The sequence below is a fragment of the Quercus lobata genome, chromosome 3, assembly GCF_001633185.2.
Source record: "Quercus lobata isolate SW786 chromosome 3, ValleyOak3.0 Primary Assembly, whole genome shotgun sequence".
NCBI classification, from domain to species: domain Eukaryota; kingdom Viridiplantae; phylum Streptophyta; class Magnoliopsida; order Fagales; family Fagaceae; genus Quercus; species Quercus lobata.
Window position 1 is genome coordinate 62,463,905 of NC_044906.1, and position 13,038 is coordinate 62,476,942.

General features: G+C 39.0%; 1 protein-coding gene and 1 non-coding gene across 2 annotated transcripts; both read left to right on the forward strand.

The window, feature by feature from the left end:
• Window positions 1–4,622: 4,622 nt before the first annotated feature.
• On the forward strand, window positions 4,623–11,293 carry LOC115982725. Its single transcript, XM_031105424.1, has 11 exons — window positions 4,623–4,790; window positions 5,166–5,547; window positions 5,757–5,915; window positions 6,530–6,613; window positions 8,007–8,102; window positions 8,473–8,565; window positions 8,641–8,784; window positions 9,723–9,830; window positions 10,822–10,873; window positions 10,966–11,007; window positions 11,109–11,293. The coding sequence occupies exons 2-10, from the start codon at window positions 5,203–5,205 to the stop codon at window positions 10,995–10,997; spliced, it is 1,113 nt and encodes a 370-aa protein (XP_030961284.1). The 5' UTR covers window positions 4,623–4,790; window positions 5,166–5,202; the 3' UTR covers window positions 10,998–11,007; window positions 11,109–11,293.
• A 978-nt stretch (window positions 11,294–12,271) lies between these two features.
• On the forward strand, window positions 12,272–12,345 carry TRNAN-GUU. Its single transcript has one exon. It is a non-coding gene; the product is annotated as a tRNA-Asn (tRNA).
• Window positions 12,346–13,038: the final 693 nt, after the last annotated feature.

Genomic DNA, 13,038 nt, shown 5'->3' on the forward strand with positions numbered 1-13,038 from the left:
GAAGAACGGGCGAGGTGGTGATTCCCCTTCTCGCCTTTATAGAAGGGGGTGTGAGAATCCCCATGGGGCCGGTAATGAGGAGTTACCTTAGGCATTTCCGATTAGCTCCCACCCAGTGCGCTGCTAATGTGTTTAGGATCCTGGGTTGTGTGGACGCCTTAAACGAAAAAATGGGGCTAAGACTAACCTATCATGATGTAAACTGGTACTACAACCTCCAACATTTGAGGGGCAAATCCTACTACATGAAAACTAGAGACGATAGGGTTCGACTAATCCAGTGCCTCCTCGAGTCTAGCAAAGGATTGAACAAGGACTTTCTTATTTTATTTGGGGAGTGGCACGATGGCCTTCCTTGCCCAATTGTGGAGGGAGAACCAGGTGGGGTGTAAAGAGTAGGAGGGGGCCAATCTTTTGTGCCGTCTTAATTTGTATGGTTCGGTTACTAACTATGAACATGCCTTCTTTTTGCAGATCCACACGCGTTTTATCGACACTTTCATCTGATCAACTGGGAGGATTTGGAAATCGTTCTCAAGGCGGCGGTTTTTGTAAACGAAGAGGATGGTCAAGTCAGAGCCGCTCACAAAATCTTAGGATACGATCCCATTCAGAAGTCATTTGCCGCCCCGAAGCATGTGATCAGAGCTAATGATCCTTGGCTTCAAAAAATCACTGTAGCTGAGCACGGGTTTTTGATCTCTGAAGGATCTCCTGTCCCAGAGGGCATCCCGTTGGCGGGCTTTTCTCCGTCCTACCAAATAGCGGAGGACGAGGGTGATTTGGGCTTATCCGAAGAGGGGTTCTGTGTATTTGACCAAGCTGATCCACCCGAGGATCCTTCCAGTGACCTGGGTGACCCTGACTTGTCCGAGATGGAACTATTGTCAGTGGGAACATCTTCTCGGGCGGAGATGGGTGTTAAGAGAAAGCTCCCGACCAGCTTGTTTGACCTGCTTGAGGGCCAGCCAGGGAAGGGTGTGCAGGGAAGGTCACAGTCCAATGTTCCAACTCCCCCACCACAGCCCTAGCCTGTCCAGACTAGGTCTTCTCCTTCTCAGTCGCAGTTATAATCTCCCCAACCCAAACTTCTTGCCCCTCTCCCATCCATTCTGCCTCCTCGGCCTGAGCCCACCGACCCAAAGAGTAAGAGGAGTTCCAAGGGTAAGGAGCCAATGGACGGAGGGAAATCTCACTCCTCTCGAGAGGAGGACGAAGCCCCGTGAGCTGAAAAACAGTTAAAGATTGGGCATCAAGGCTAGGGGAAAGGGGCCGATGCCCAGTCTGCGTCCAATGCTTGGCTTCCTGCCCTAATGCTCCACGAGGAGCCTCTGATGGAAGATGTATCCATGAGGAGCTTCCCAGACAATGAAGGCGCTTATGTGGCCGACACGTTGGAGAGGACCCTACTGCTCTCCACTGACATGGCCGAGTTGAAGAATATGAGGATGCAAGAGGTTTTCCTCAACATGAAGAGGTACCTGGGTATGGTAAGGCTTCTAATACTTATGACTCCGTCAACCTTTGCTCATAGATTTTCATTCATAATGTGTTTGTTTCAATTGGCAGGCCGTCCAGGCCACCTATAGGCTGGAGAATGAGGCTAAGGGGCAAAGTAAGTCCGTAGAACTTGAGCGTAATAAGCGTATAGAGGCTGCGCGAACCCTTAAAATTTTCAAGGCTGACCTCGCGAAGGCCAGGGAGGACTTAAAGGAGATGACCAAGGCCAAAGATAATGCTGAGGCAGGCCTGGACGGTGCTCAAAAACAGGCCGAGGACTAGAGGAGGCGCCTGCTTGCTGCCGAGGAGCAATGAGATCGCTAAGGAGCAGATCGGTGATTTAAAGAAGAAACTGACCGAGGCAGAGAGGGCTAAGGGCATCGCAGAATGGGCCATGGATGAAGCTGTAAGGGCCAAGACAGAGGCTAAGTTTGCCAAGACGGAAGCCAAGACCTCCAAGGACAAAGCCGAGGAGAAGGCTTATGATGCGGGGGTAGCTGATACCCAGGCCACCCTTAAAGCTCAAATCCCTAGTGTATGCAGGCTATACTGCTCCCAGGTTTAGGATGAAACCTTCAAATGAGCTGGGGTGGAGGCTTCGTCCGACCTGTAGAAGGCAGAGAAGGTGTACTATCCTCTGGCCATCCGTGAGACCGTCTCCGCCCGCTCTGAGGCTGTGAGCATTCCACAGGAGACTAAGGCTGCTCAACCGAAAGCTGCTCAGCTCATTCCTACTCCTGACGAGCCGACTAAGGGAGGAGAGCTTTATGGGGCGACAGAAACACCTGGAGATCTGAATCTTGAGATGCCCTAAGAGGCTGCCAGGTCCACAGTCAGTGCTCAGGTCTCTGACGCCGAGAAGCCGACCCTCTTAGTTCAGCCCCTTCAGGCCATTCCCCTTACTGATGTCTCCGAAGGCCTTGAGGCTAATCCAGCTCGGCCTCCCCAAGAAGGGGATGTCTCTCAGGGTCCCGAGGCTAATCCTGCTCAGCCTCCCCAAGAAGTGGCCAAAACAAAATTGAAGAAGTAGGAGCCCTAGCCAACTTTTGTATTTGTTTTTAGTTTAGCTGTTAGTTAGTTTCTCTTTTGTTTTAAGGACCTTGGGATTTGCTTGTAACTAAACTCTTTGACCATATGTATGAAATTCTTTTCTTCCTTTTTCCTTTAAATTATACGTTCGTTGCCCTTGTTGATATTTACTATTGCCGCGCCCATGAGGCATTGAATTTGTGTCTACACATACTTCTAGGGAGCTAAAGGCATCATCCGAGGTGCCGACCATGTTCTTAGGCCATTTCTGGTACTTAGATTTTCTTGGAGTATCTAGTTTCCCCATAGGCTTGAGTCCGAGGACCATGCAAGACCTTGGTTCTGTCTAGCAATTATATTTTCTAGTGACTAGTTTCCCCATAGGTTTGAGTCTTTCTAGTCCCGTGAGGATTAGCCCCTTGGCATATGTGTGGGGCATAAACTTTATGTTAGAAGCCCCTAGAACTGCCCGTGCCACTGGCGCTTCGAAGTGTAGCCCTGAGTGGAAGCTGTGTTAGTGCAACAACTGCGTGCTGCTGGAAATGATGAAGGGGTTTTGCATAGCTTGCACCACTGCCAAAGTTATTTCTTTCGAGGGACCCTTGTTGACAGGGGCTTGATCCTACCATGACTAACCACCGCTTGCGCCAACACACAAGCCTTCCCACAGACGACGCCAATTGTAGGGACTCAATTTGTAACGATCCCCAAGGAGTATTGGGTTCGAACGTTAAAGACCCAAACAATAAATTTGAAGAGAGTGGACTAAAATGCTAGGCCTTCGTTATCGGACAGTAGTTAGTCATGGTGTTCATGATGATTGCACAGAGGTGAACTGAGCTTGTCCAAGAAGACTTTCTCTCCGGCATGGCCTAAGTGGTTCTGGTCATTGGACCTCGTTCGAGGAGATTAATGTTCTTATTATTCCTTTTACACTAGGTTACAATGGTCCAAGAGATGATACATCATGCTCTTGTTTTTTTTTCTTGGCGTGGATAAATTCTTACATTATATAGCCCCTCTCAGTTGATCCTGACCTTCCATCTGTTGATCAGACAGGTAACCACTCGAGTGCTTGTCCCATCAACCGCCTTCCCCCACTTTCTGTTAGTTGCAATAACCGAAGCCACACTGTTTAGGGGTCTTTTCCCATCAATGTGGCCAGGACGTTTGTTGGCGCATTTAATGCGGAGGTGACATCTTTTCCTTAAACTGCTCCCACATTGTACCCCCGTGCAAGTCCTATTGTACTCGTCTTTTCTTCTGGGAGCACTTTGGGGGCTGCCTTTGATGGCGTGTCGTTCTTCCCTTCTAGGTTTTGGGATGTCGAGGACAGGATTATCCTCGGCTGCATTTCTAGGCCATTTGGACTTTCGCTACATGTCCTCAGCAACGTCTCTCCTCGGTGCAGGCCTTGAGCCCTAATGTATAGTGGGCCGGGGTCACAAATTCTCTGGCCCCACATCTTGTATTATTTGTAATTCTTATTTTTATTCATAATTAATACTTATTTTAGTATTTCCAATGGAACTCAATTGACACCTGTCTGTATTTCAAATAGGGACATCGAAATGAATCTCTCTTTTCAATTGTAACCATTGAATTATTAAAAAAAAAAAAAAAAAAAAATCTAAGTTTTATCCATTATAAATGGTGTTGTAAATTGATTATAAAACTAGGCGAAAATACCCTTTTGGGGTTAATGTCAATTTGGTCAACACATTTTAGTAGTATTCAAATTGATCTCTGTTAATTTTAACTTACAATTAATTTGGTCTATGTTATTTTCAATTTACAATCATTTTAAGTCCAAATATGAGTTTGTTTTAATTACTAAGTTGATATTTGTCTTAACTGAAATTAAAAATTAGTAAATTTGATTTATTTTTTTGTATTTGGTTGTTGAAAAAATGCAAGAAAAAAAAATGATATGATTGACGGTAAAAATCAAATTGACCTCTACAAAAATGTGGGAACTACGTGGCCATGATGCAACTCAAAAATGCAGACCGAAAGATAGTATTTTTTTTTTTCTTTCTCAAAAAAAAAAAAGAAAGTATTTTTGAAAAAAACCGACCCGCGCTCCTTATACCCGCCTATCGACCCGACACAAAATGATTGAATCTCAAAAACCCACCCAAAACCCACACACTGTCCTCTGCATTTTCTGATTCTCTCCGGAGGGACTGACGTTAGAGGCCACTGCTCCAGTATCTCCGCAAAGGCGCAAACATTCATCACTATTCACTGCTGATCATCTGGTACTTTACATTACACTTTACCCAACCTTCTCATTTAGTATTAACTATTCTCTTTCACTATCAAAATAGCACACTAATTCAATTTTGCTCATTTTTAGGGTTTATCACTTTATCTCATCTCTCCCTAATTGGCTTGTCAATGATCCCATTCACGTTTTTTTCTCTTCAATTAGCTTTGTGTTACTGTGCCCATATCAGAAATTGCGTAAAGACCATGGAATCAAAATTTTGAAGTTAAAAGAAAAAAAAAAAGATGAGAAATAGAGGAAATAATTATTTTAATCATGTTGTTGTTAATTTTTTTGCTTAGCAACCACATGTAGAATTAGGGAATCCAAATTTAAATATGGGATTTTTTTTTTTTAATAATTTCAGAAGAAAATCTGGACAATCTGGGAAGGTTTACACTGTGATGAACTGCTTGTCGCAAGTTTCTTCGTATACCGCGGCTATATTTAGGAGGACCAGTCATTTCGTGCCGAGGAGTTCTTTGTATGGATGTGGTGCTACTTTCTCAGGAGGACAAAGAAAACATATTGGTGTTAAGGCTATCAGTTTAGAACTTGTGCTGACGAGGCTTTGTGTTCAGTGCTATTCGTCTAAAAGGGGCACCAAGAGTGCATCATCGCGTACACGGAAGTTGGATTCTGAGCCGGTGATGGAACAAGAGAAGGATGCATTCTTCGTTGTGCGGAAAGGGGATATTGTTGGTATTTATAAGAATTTGACTGATTGCCAGGCTCAAGTTGGATCTTCAGTAATTCCCTTTTGCCACCCTATAATTTACTGTAATTTTATTGAATATTACCTCCTTGATTGGATTTTCCAAGTTGTTGTCATGTCTTAAAGCTCGTTGCTTTGTTGCGAAGTATTTAAAAGAGTGTAGAGTTACAAATGCATCCGATTCTTATTGTGTAGATGTTACACATATGATTACTGAACAGATGATTGTACTTCTCCTGGTAGATATGTGATCCTCCTGTTAGTGTCTATAAAGGAAACTCTTTGCCTAAGGACACTGAGGAATATCTTCTCTCCCGTGGGCTTAAGAATGCTGTCTACACTATTAGAGCTGCAGACTTGAAAGAAGATCTTTTCGGCACACTTATGCCTTGCCCTTTTCAAGTAAGATGACTTATTTGTGAATTTCTTGAATTGTAAACTGTTCTTTTCATCACTCGTACTGTGAAGGAAAATAGTTATCTGTGCCAATTTGATGCAAACATATTTGTTTTACTCTCTCTGTGGGTTTAACTTTTCGACTAGTTCCTTTGGATCTCTAACAATGTCCTAAACAGTTGAATGTGCCAGCCATAAACTGCTCTGCTTATACTTTGAAAAGCTAAATGAGCCATCATTTTATATGTAACCTTACTTCTTGTTAGTTACTTTGTTTCTTATTCTCAAGGTTGAAGATGATGATCATGCTGGCCTTTGTATTTATATGGACTTTGCCCCTTATTTGACCCTTTTTTCCTGTTCATTTTGGTCACTAGTTCATCTTCGTTGTTTATTTTGTATATCCAAAACATTCTTTATTATGTCAAGAATTACCTAGTAGTTTTTATGATGACATTGCCTCTCTAGGGTTGATTTTGATTTACACGCTAAAATATGGAATCTGAGTTCTTAACAGCTCAACCAAAAGTTATATGCTTAATGTGTGCCTACTGCATCAGAGAAGTTTGAGATTGGTGGCTTATATAATTGAGAAGACTAAATTCTCTTTTATGTATCAGGATCCAGCTTCTTTTAGAGGTGAAACAATTAGCAAGGATGCTTCTAAAAAAAGATCACAGGCAGCCCTTGGATTGGAAATTGCGGTAAGTTGGGTGTACTTGCATATTTTTAAATAGAAATCCTTGTTCAAGAACATAAAGACATCTGGGGTTCAATCCCCAATACTAGCTCCTTTGAATTACTTGATACACGGTTCTAGCGGGTGGGGTTGTGTATTTGTGGTTTACTCCCCAAGGGTGGGTCCAAAGGGCCCTGCCTTGGTGAGGTTCCACGTCAACAGAAAAAGATCATAAAGAACCATGGATGGCACATATGTCTACAGTGATGATTTGAAAGTGTTGTTATTGGTTTGCTATTTAGCAGAACTTTGAGTTGAATCTTTGTCATTGTCAGTAGTTAAAAAGTTGGAAGTAATAACCTCTTCTAAATTCTAGAAGCAGTACATGTAACAGTTTTAATTGCTCACATCTTATCATCAGTTAGAGTAGCACATCTTTCTTCTTTCTTTTCTTTTTGTTTTTCTATCTTTTTTTTTAGAGGGGGGGGGGGGGGGAGTTGGGGGCGTCTGTGTGGGCCTGTGGAGGTAGAAACTAAGCACATCCAATGAAAAATACAAAATTATTAAGTGCCTTGAGGAGGCTGTCATCTATGGAAAGGTTTAGTGAATAATCTTCATACTTAAAATTTTTCTGCATTTTTAAGGTTGGAGATTCAAATATTTTAATCAAAGGCAGACACTATATTAACTAGTTAATTTCTTAGGAAACCTCTTCTTAGATGCAGGATTAGATGTTAGTTGGACGGTTTGATTCTTTGTTGGCTGATTGAGGTATCACGTATGATTTTGTAGGAGCAATTAGCAACTTTTATTCTTAATGCTCTCATAATATTCCTTTTTGTTGTAGTTTTTTTTAAAGATTATTAGTTAGTTTATCAAAAATGTTTTGACATACTTCCTAAGCATATATCTGAGTCTTTTATGATGGCCTAAAGGAAGCTATTGCTATGAATATCTTTTTCTTGAGGATGATTTTTCTGTCATTGACTAGGTGAGATCTGGTTGTCTAGGGCCTTGTCAGTGCGGGCATTTGATGCCAGAGAATAGATATTTGTTACTGTTATTTAGTGCTGGGGGTTAGATAGGTGTCTAAATATGCTAGAATGGGGCTGATTTATCTAAAGGGTGGGTGGTAATATTCCAAAGGTTTATAGTCATTCTTTATGTGGCAGTATTTTCCTCATCGTAGGATTCCTTTGACTTGTACTTATCCTTCTTTTTTGTACTTTTCCTTTACTATTGACTAAAGTAATTGAGTCATTTGTTTTTCCTAGGCTAACTTTATGCCCATGGTGTATGATGCAAACTGATATTTGCTTCTTTAATATTATGACTCATACTTTATTCAGTAGAAGGTTGATCATACTCTTTGTCCCTGATGATCTATGTTGTTGTCCTTTATTTCTAATGCTTTGCAGGAAGTAAGCGGTTCTGCATCTATTTCAACTGATCCCTCTGCGAAGCATCTCAAGCTAGATCATTCTGCTCTGGCTTTTGCACCATCCACTGCTTCTGTAAGTGGATATCGTGATGGTGCATAATGAAAAAAAAAAAAAAAAAAAAAAAAACCCTCTAGGTTGCCCTTATTTTGACCCCAATTTATGCTCCTCCAAACCATCCTTTGTACTCATGCGAGTCTTATTTTCTCGCCTTATAATCTGGATGAAGCCAAATAAGTGGCTGAGAATTGGACCATTCTTATTTCATTTTCTTATTAATGAATGTATTTAATTATGGGCTCTTTTACTGGGGACCCTCCTCAGAACCTATCCAAGCCTGTGGACAGAAATTTGTAATTCTTTGTTTAAAGTCTGGCAATGTATTCATGCTTTGCATGTATGGTAGAACACAAAAACTTGACCCTTCAATCATGTGTCTGTGCAGCGAACTTGTATTCTTGAGTTTGATGGTGCATCAAAAGGGAATCCAGGACAAGCTGGTGCAGGAGCTGTGTTGCGAACTGACGATGGCAGTTTGGTATGCATTTGACCTTTTGGGGTTTATATTGTATGTTATATTTAATATCTATATCTAACTTTGCATTCTTCATAGATTGGTAGAGTGCGGGAAGGTTTGGGCATAGCAACCAATAATGTTGCTGAATATCGAGCTATGATTTTAGGGATGAGATATGCTCTTAAAAGGGGTTTTACTAGCATCCGTGTCCAAGGAGACTCCAAGCTCGTCTGTATGCAGGTTTGTTGATATTTTTTTTTCCCCTTTCATGTGCATTGGTTGTCAATAATACATTTTTATCTAGAAATTATCTTCTGCTGTAGATTTTTCTTGTGATATGTTTCTTCCACTTTCCAGCCTTTTTTCTCCGCAATATAGGTTAAAATATTTAATACAATACTTAACAAAAAATTTTATCTAATACAAATAGATATTTTGGTTGCCACTACTTAGGAGTTGGGACTAAATGTCGAAAAAGCCTGAAGAAATTCAATTCTTGTCAAAAAGAGTTTGATTAAAGAGATATTATATACAACAACAACAACAAAAACAGCCAAGCCTTAGTCCCAAATTTCTTGGAGACTAAAGAGATTATGTATCTATTACAATATTTAATTGTCAATTACAAGGATTTTTGCCACATTTTTAGGCTCTCATTTGCGTTTTCCTGTGATGTTATGAGTTGTAATACTCAGATTGATGTTTTGTCCTGGCTTGATTTACAAGGTGATCACTTGATGTGATGTTACTTTATTTGGGGGTTTAAGTTTAAAGCAAAATTTTGGCTTCGGTATTACTACACCTTGACTTTTAACCTCAAAGGGTCAAATCATACATTTTTCTTTTGTGAGATGACCTTACAATTTGGAAGTTTGACAGGTTTGTTCCATTATTTTTGGCTGTAGACAGTTTACAGTTTACCTACCTGCTGCATATCCTTATATGTGTAATTAAATCTATATTAATTTTGATGTCTTGTGGAATAAACCTCAGTGAAATTTCAAACCTCAGAGTAGTGAAGTGAAAAGGGCCATATCACAGGGGCCATGCATAAGTTGGTGCCCAATGATATCAGTGATACTGTTCTTCTGGTTTTAGTTATTTTATTGGTTGCCAATTCCTGTGCTTGGCCTTTTTTACCCTTACTTTTCAATGACTAATGATATTTCATGGAACAGGTTCAGGGTTTGTGGAAAGTCAAAAACCAGAACATGTCTGACTTGTTTGAGGAGGCCAAAAAACTGAAGGATCAATTTCTTTCCTTCCAGATAAATCATGTCTTAAGGGTGGGCACAGTTGATTTTTTTTTGGTTTTAATGCTATATGGTAGTTCTTATGGGCCCTTCATGATAGATTTTGTAAACAGAATACAGATGGAACTTGATCATCACTTCCCTCACAACAAATGGAATCATAATATAAATAAAGAGGGAATAATCCATAAAAAAATAAAAAATAAAAAATGTCGAACTTTTCATGCAGAGTGCTTTTGTAGTTGTAGCATGCATGCATACCGTTGCTTAGTGTAACATAGTTGTGCAGTTTAAGACTATTGATAAAGAAAAAAGTGTGGGCTTATCATTCAGCCAAGTTTGATCATCTGTCCCTGGCAAAGCAGAAGAATAACAACATTTTGATAAAGCCCCAAATTGCCATTAATCATAGGTGTTTCAATGGAAGGCCTAATTAGGATATGAAAAGCATCCATCTATTGGGTTATACTGCTTGAAACAAGCTACCTTATCAAAGAGTATATTATGCCTAAGGGAGGAAACTATGTCTTGTGCATCTAAGTCTGGACCTAAATCTGATCTCCCATTTTGGTTGGTTTACTTGGCATTTAGTGACCTCTGTTATAGGATTCTAAATATGCCAGAACCTATTGATTTAGTTCATTTTGAGGTTTGCAGCTCAGAACCCACGATAGAGGCCTCTTATGTTGGTTGTTCAGTATTTTATAACATAATAGCATGGACTTTTCAACTCAAGGAAGCCTTAATTTCAACTACTTGGGATGTGTTAGACAATTCCTATTCACCATGCAGCTTTCACCTAGGACCAAATTTTCTGGTAAATCGATAGGATTCCTGTTTATTCTTACCGTCTTTATCAATGTCCCTTTTGGTGTACTCTTTGTGCTCTTCATGCTTTCAGCCTGGATTTATGTGTAGAAACATGTACTTCTTTGTTACTTATTGCAGAAGAATCCTGATACTGCTGCTTTTATGTCATTGCTTCTTTTTCAATTTTCTGACATTTTCTTTTCACCTCTCAAAGGAACTAAACTCTGAGGCTGATGCTCAAGCAAACTTGGCAGTCAATCTTGCTGGTGAGGCTCTCAAGAATTATATAGCTTTTTTTGGCTTTTAGTCATATACGATTAATTTCATTGATTTCTGTGTAACCTGTCTATTGCTGCAGATGGTCAAATCCAGGTGGATATGGAGAAGTAATCAATTTAGGGTAAGCTTCTGGATATGCTTATTTTGTTTTGTACTATAGAAAATGTTGTACATTGACAAGTTTGTGTTACTCTTTGGGCTAAATTGTTTTGCTTTATGTAGGTTACCTGAATTATGACAATCAAACCCTGAAGAGTGGGATTTCTGTCTAAAACTCACTGCCACGATGAGCCATGGGAGTTGCTGGTTTACAAGCACATAGATGATTGGGCATCATGTCAAGAAGCATTAGCATGATCTCTGTATCTTAACCAAATTTGGAGTATTTATTAATGTCATAGCAAGAGATGGGAAATTTTTTTGTTGTATCTTAACCAAATTTGGAGTATTTATTAATGTCATAGCAAGAGATGGGAAATTTTTTTGTTGGTTGAACCCCTTGGCAGGAACCGTGGTAAATTAACATGGTTTTGATTTTTCATAGTGATGCAAGTGAACCTCAAATTTATAGAAATTTATCCAGCCAACTTATAGAATGTGGTACACAAAGAAACAAGTGAAGAAATTTGTCATACCTATTTGTATTCCTACTTGCTTTAATAATCATTATTTCACTTGTCGTTAAAATCTGTGTTATTTTTTAAAGTTTATTTTTGTATCATATCCCTTCAGTGATGAAAATCAAGGAGGAGGCAAATTCATAAAATGACAGGGCATGTAATATACCTAGGACGGGTATTTGGTCTTATGATCCTCTCACAATAAGTGGGATTCACTCATTGACATAGTTTAATGTTTACTAGCTTTCTTCCAAAAAAATTGGCACATTATACCTTGCTTTAACATCATAGTTCTTTACTTATCTGTTTGATGGAGACCATCTATATAAAATTATCAATAAATAGGACTATACCATGATCATTGTTAAGAGAAGTTCACCAGTAGTTTTTTATCTCCAAAAAAAGTGTTATTATGATATTACAGTTCACAATAGGTTATGACGTTATCATTAATTCATGATTAAGATTAGGAGTATTGCACTTGATGCAAAGTAGTGAAAATAAGAATGTCTAGTAAAAATGATATTCAGACATTGAATTTTTTTTTTTTAAAGTGAGAAAAAGTAAAAAATTAAATTAAATTAAAGTTAAAAAATAAAAGTAGTAAAAATATTTTGTGAGTAGAGAGTCCATTAATTCATTATCAATGGATTTCAATAGAGCCTCAAGATTGGCAATTTGGCACAGAAAGCCATAAATTATTTTCCTTTTTTGTTAAGAAAAACAAACGGATTGATATTATTAACTTTTGAGAAAAACTCAGTGGCTGGAGTAGCTCAGTTGGTTAGAGCGTGTGGCTGTTAACCACAAGGTCGAAGGTTCAAGCCCTTCCTCTAGCGCTCTATCGATGTACATAATAACGGGACTGCCCTTTTTGGGTTTCACTTTCACTTTGGGCTTAAAATTGGGCCTCTCTGATTAAAACAATTACCTTAAAATTGGGCCTCATTATTCACTTTTTTTGTCCATGTACAGAAAACAAATAAAAAAGAAGAAGAGGGAAATTACTATTTATCACTATAAACTATATCTTAAATTATACTTTGCATCCTAAATTTTTCAAAAATACATGTTTTGCACACTAAATTATAACCCTTATTACATTTTACACTCTAAAATTAAGTTTGTTGTTAACTTAAATGAAAAAAATATGACATCACATGTATAAACTGCCCCTCTTATTAATCTCTTAAAAATAAAAAAAAATTATACTTTACCACCTTAAATTTAAGAGTGGTACCCTTTTAACCATTTATTATCCATTTTAAAAAATTTTAAATATCCATTACCCACCCAACCCATTTAATGTGCAACCCACCCATTTAACCAATTATCAAAATTTTCACTTGTTCTCACCCATGCTATGCAAATCATTTGAGTTTTTTATTTCTTGGAAAAACTAATTCACCTTTCCCTTAAAACAATTAGAGCTAAGAGAACAAAAATAAGAACACCGAAACTGAATCTAACTTGCAAATTTTCTTTTCTCCTAACTTTTCTTGGCAACCAAATAGAGGATAAGTAAAAAAATA

Excerpts from the sequence above, each read along its gene's own strand:
- LOC115982725 (XM_031105424.1), top strand. The coding sequence starts at position 5,203 with ATGAACTGCTTGTCGCAAGTTTCTTCGTATACCGCGGCTATATTTAGG. Across the intron at positions 5,916-6,529 it reads TTATGCCTTGCCCTTTTCAA|GATCCAGCTTCTTTTAGAGG; the intron begins GTAAGATGACTT and ends TTTATGTATCAG. Across the intron at positions 9,831-10,821 it reads AGATAAATCATGTCTTAAGG|GAACTAAACTCTGAGGCTGA; the intron begins GTGGGCACAGTT and ends CACCTCTCAAAG.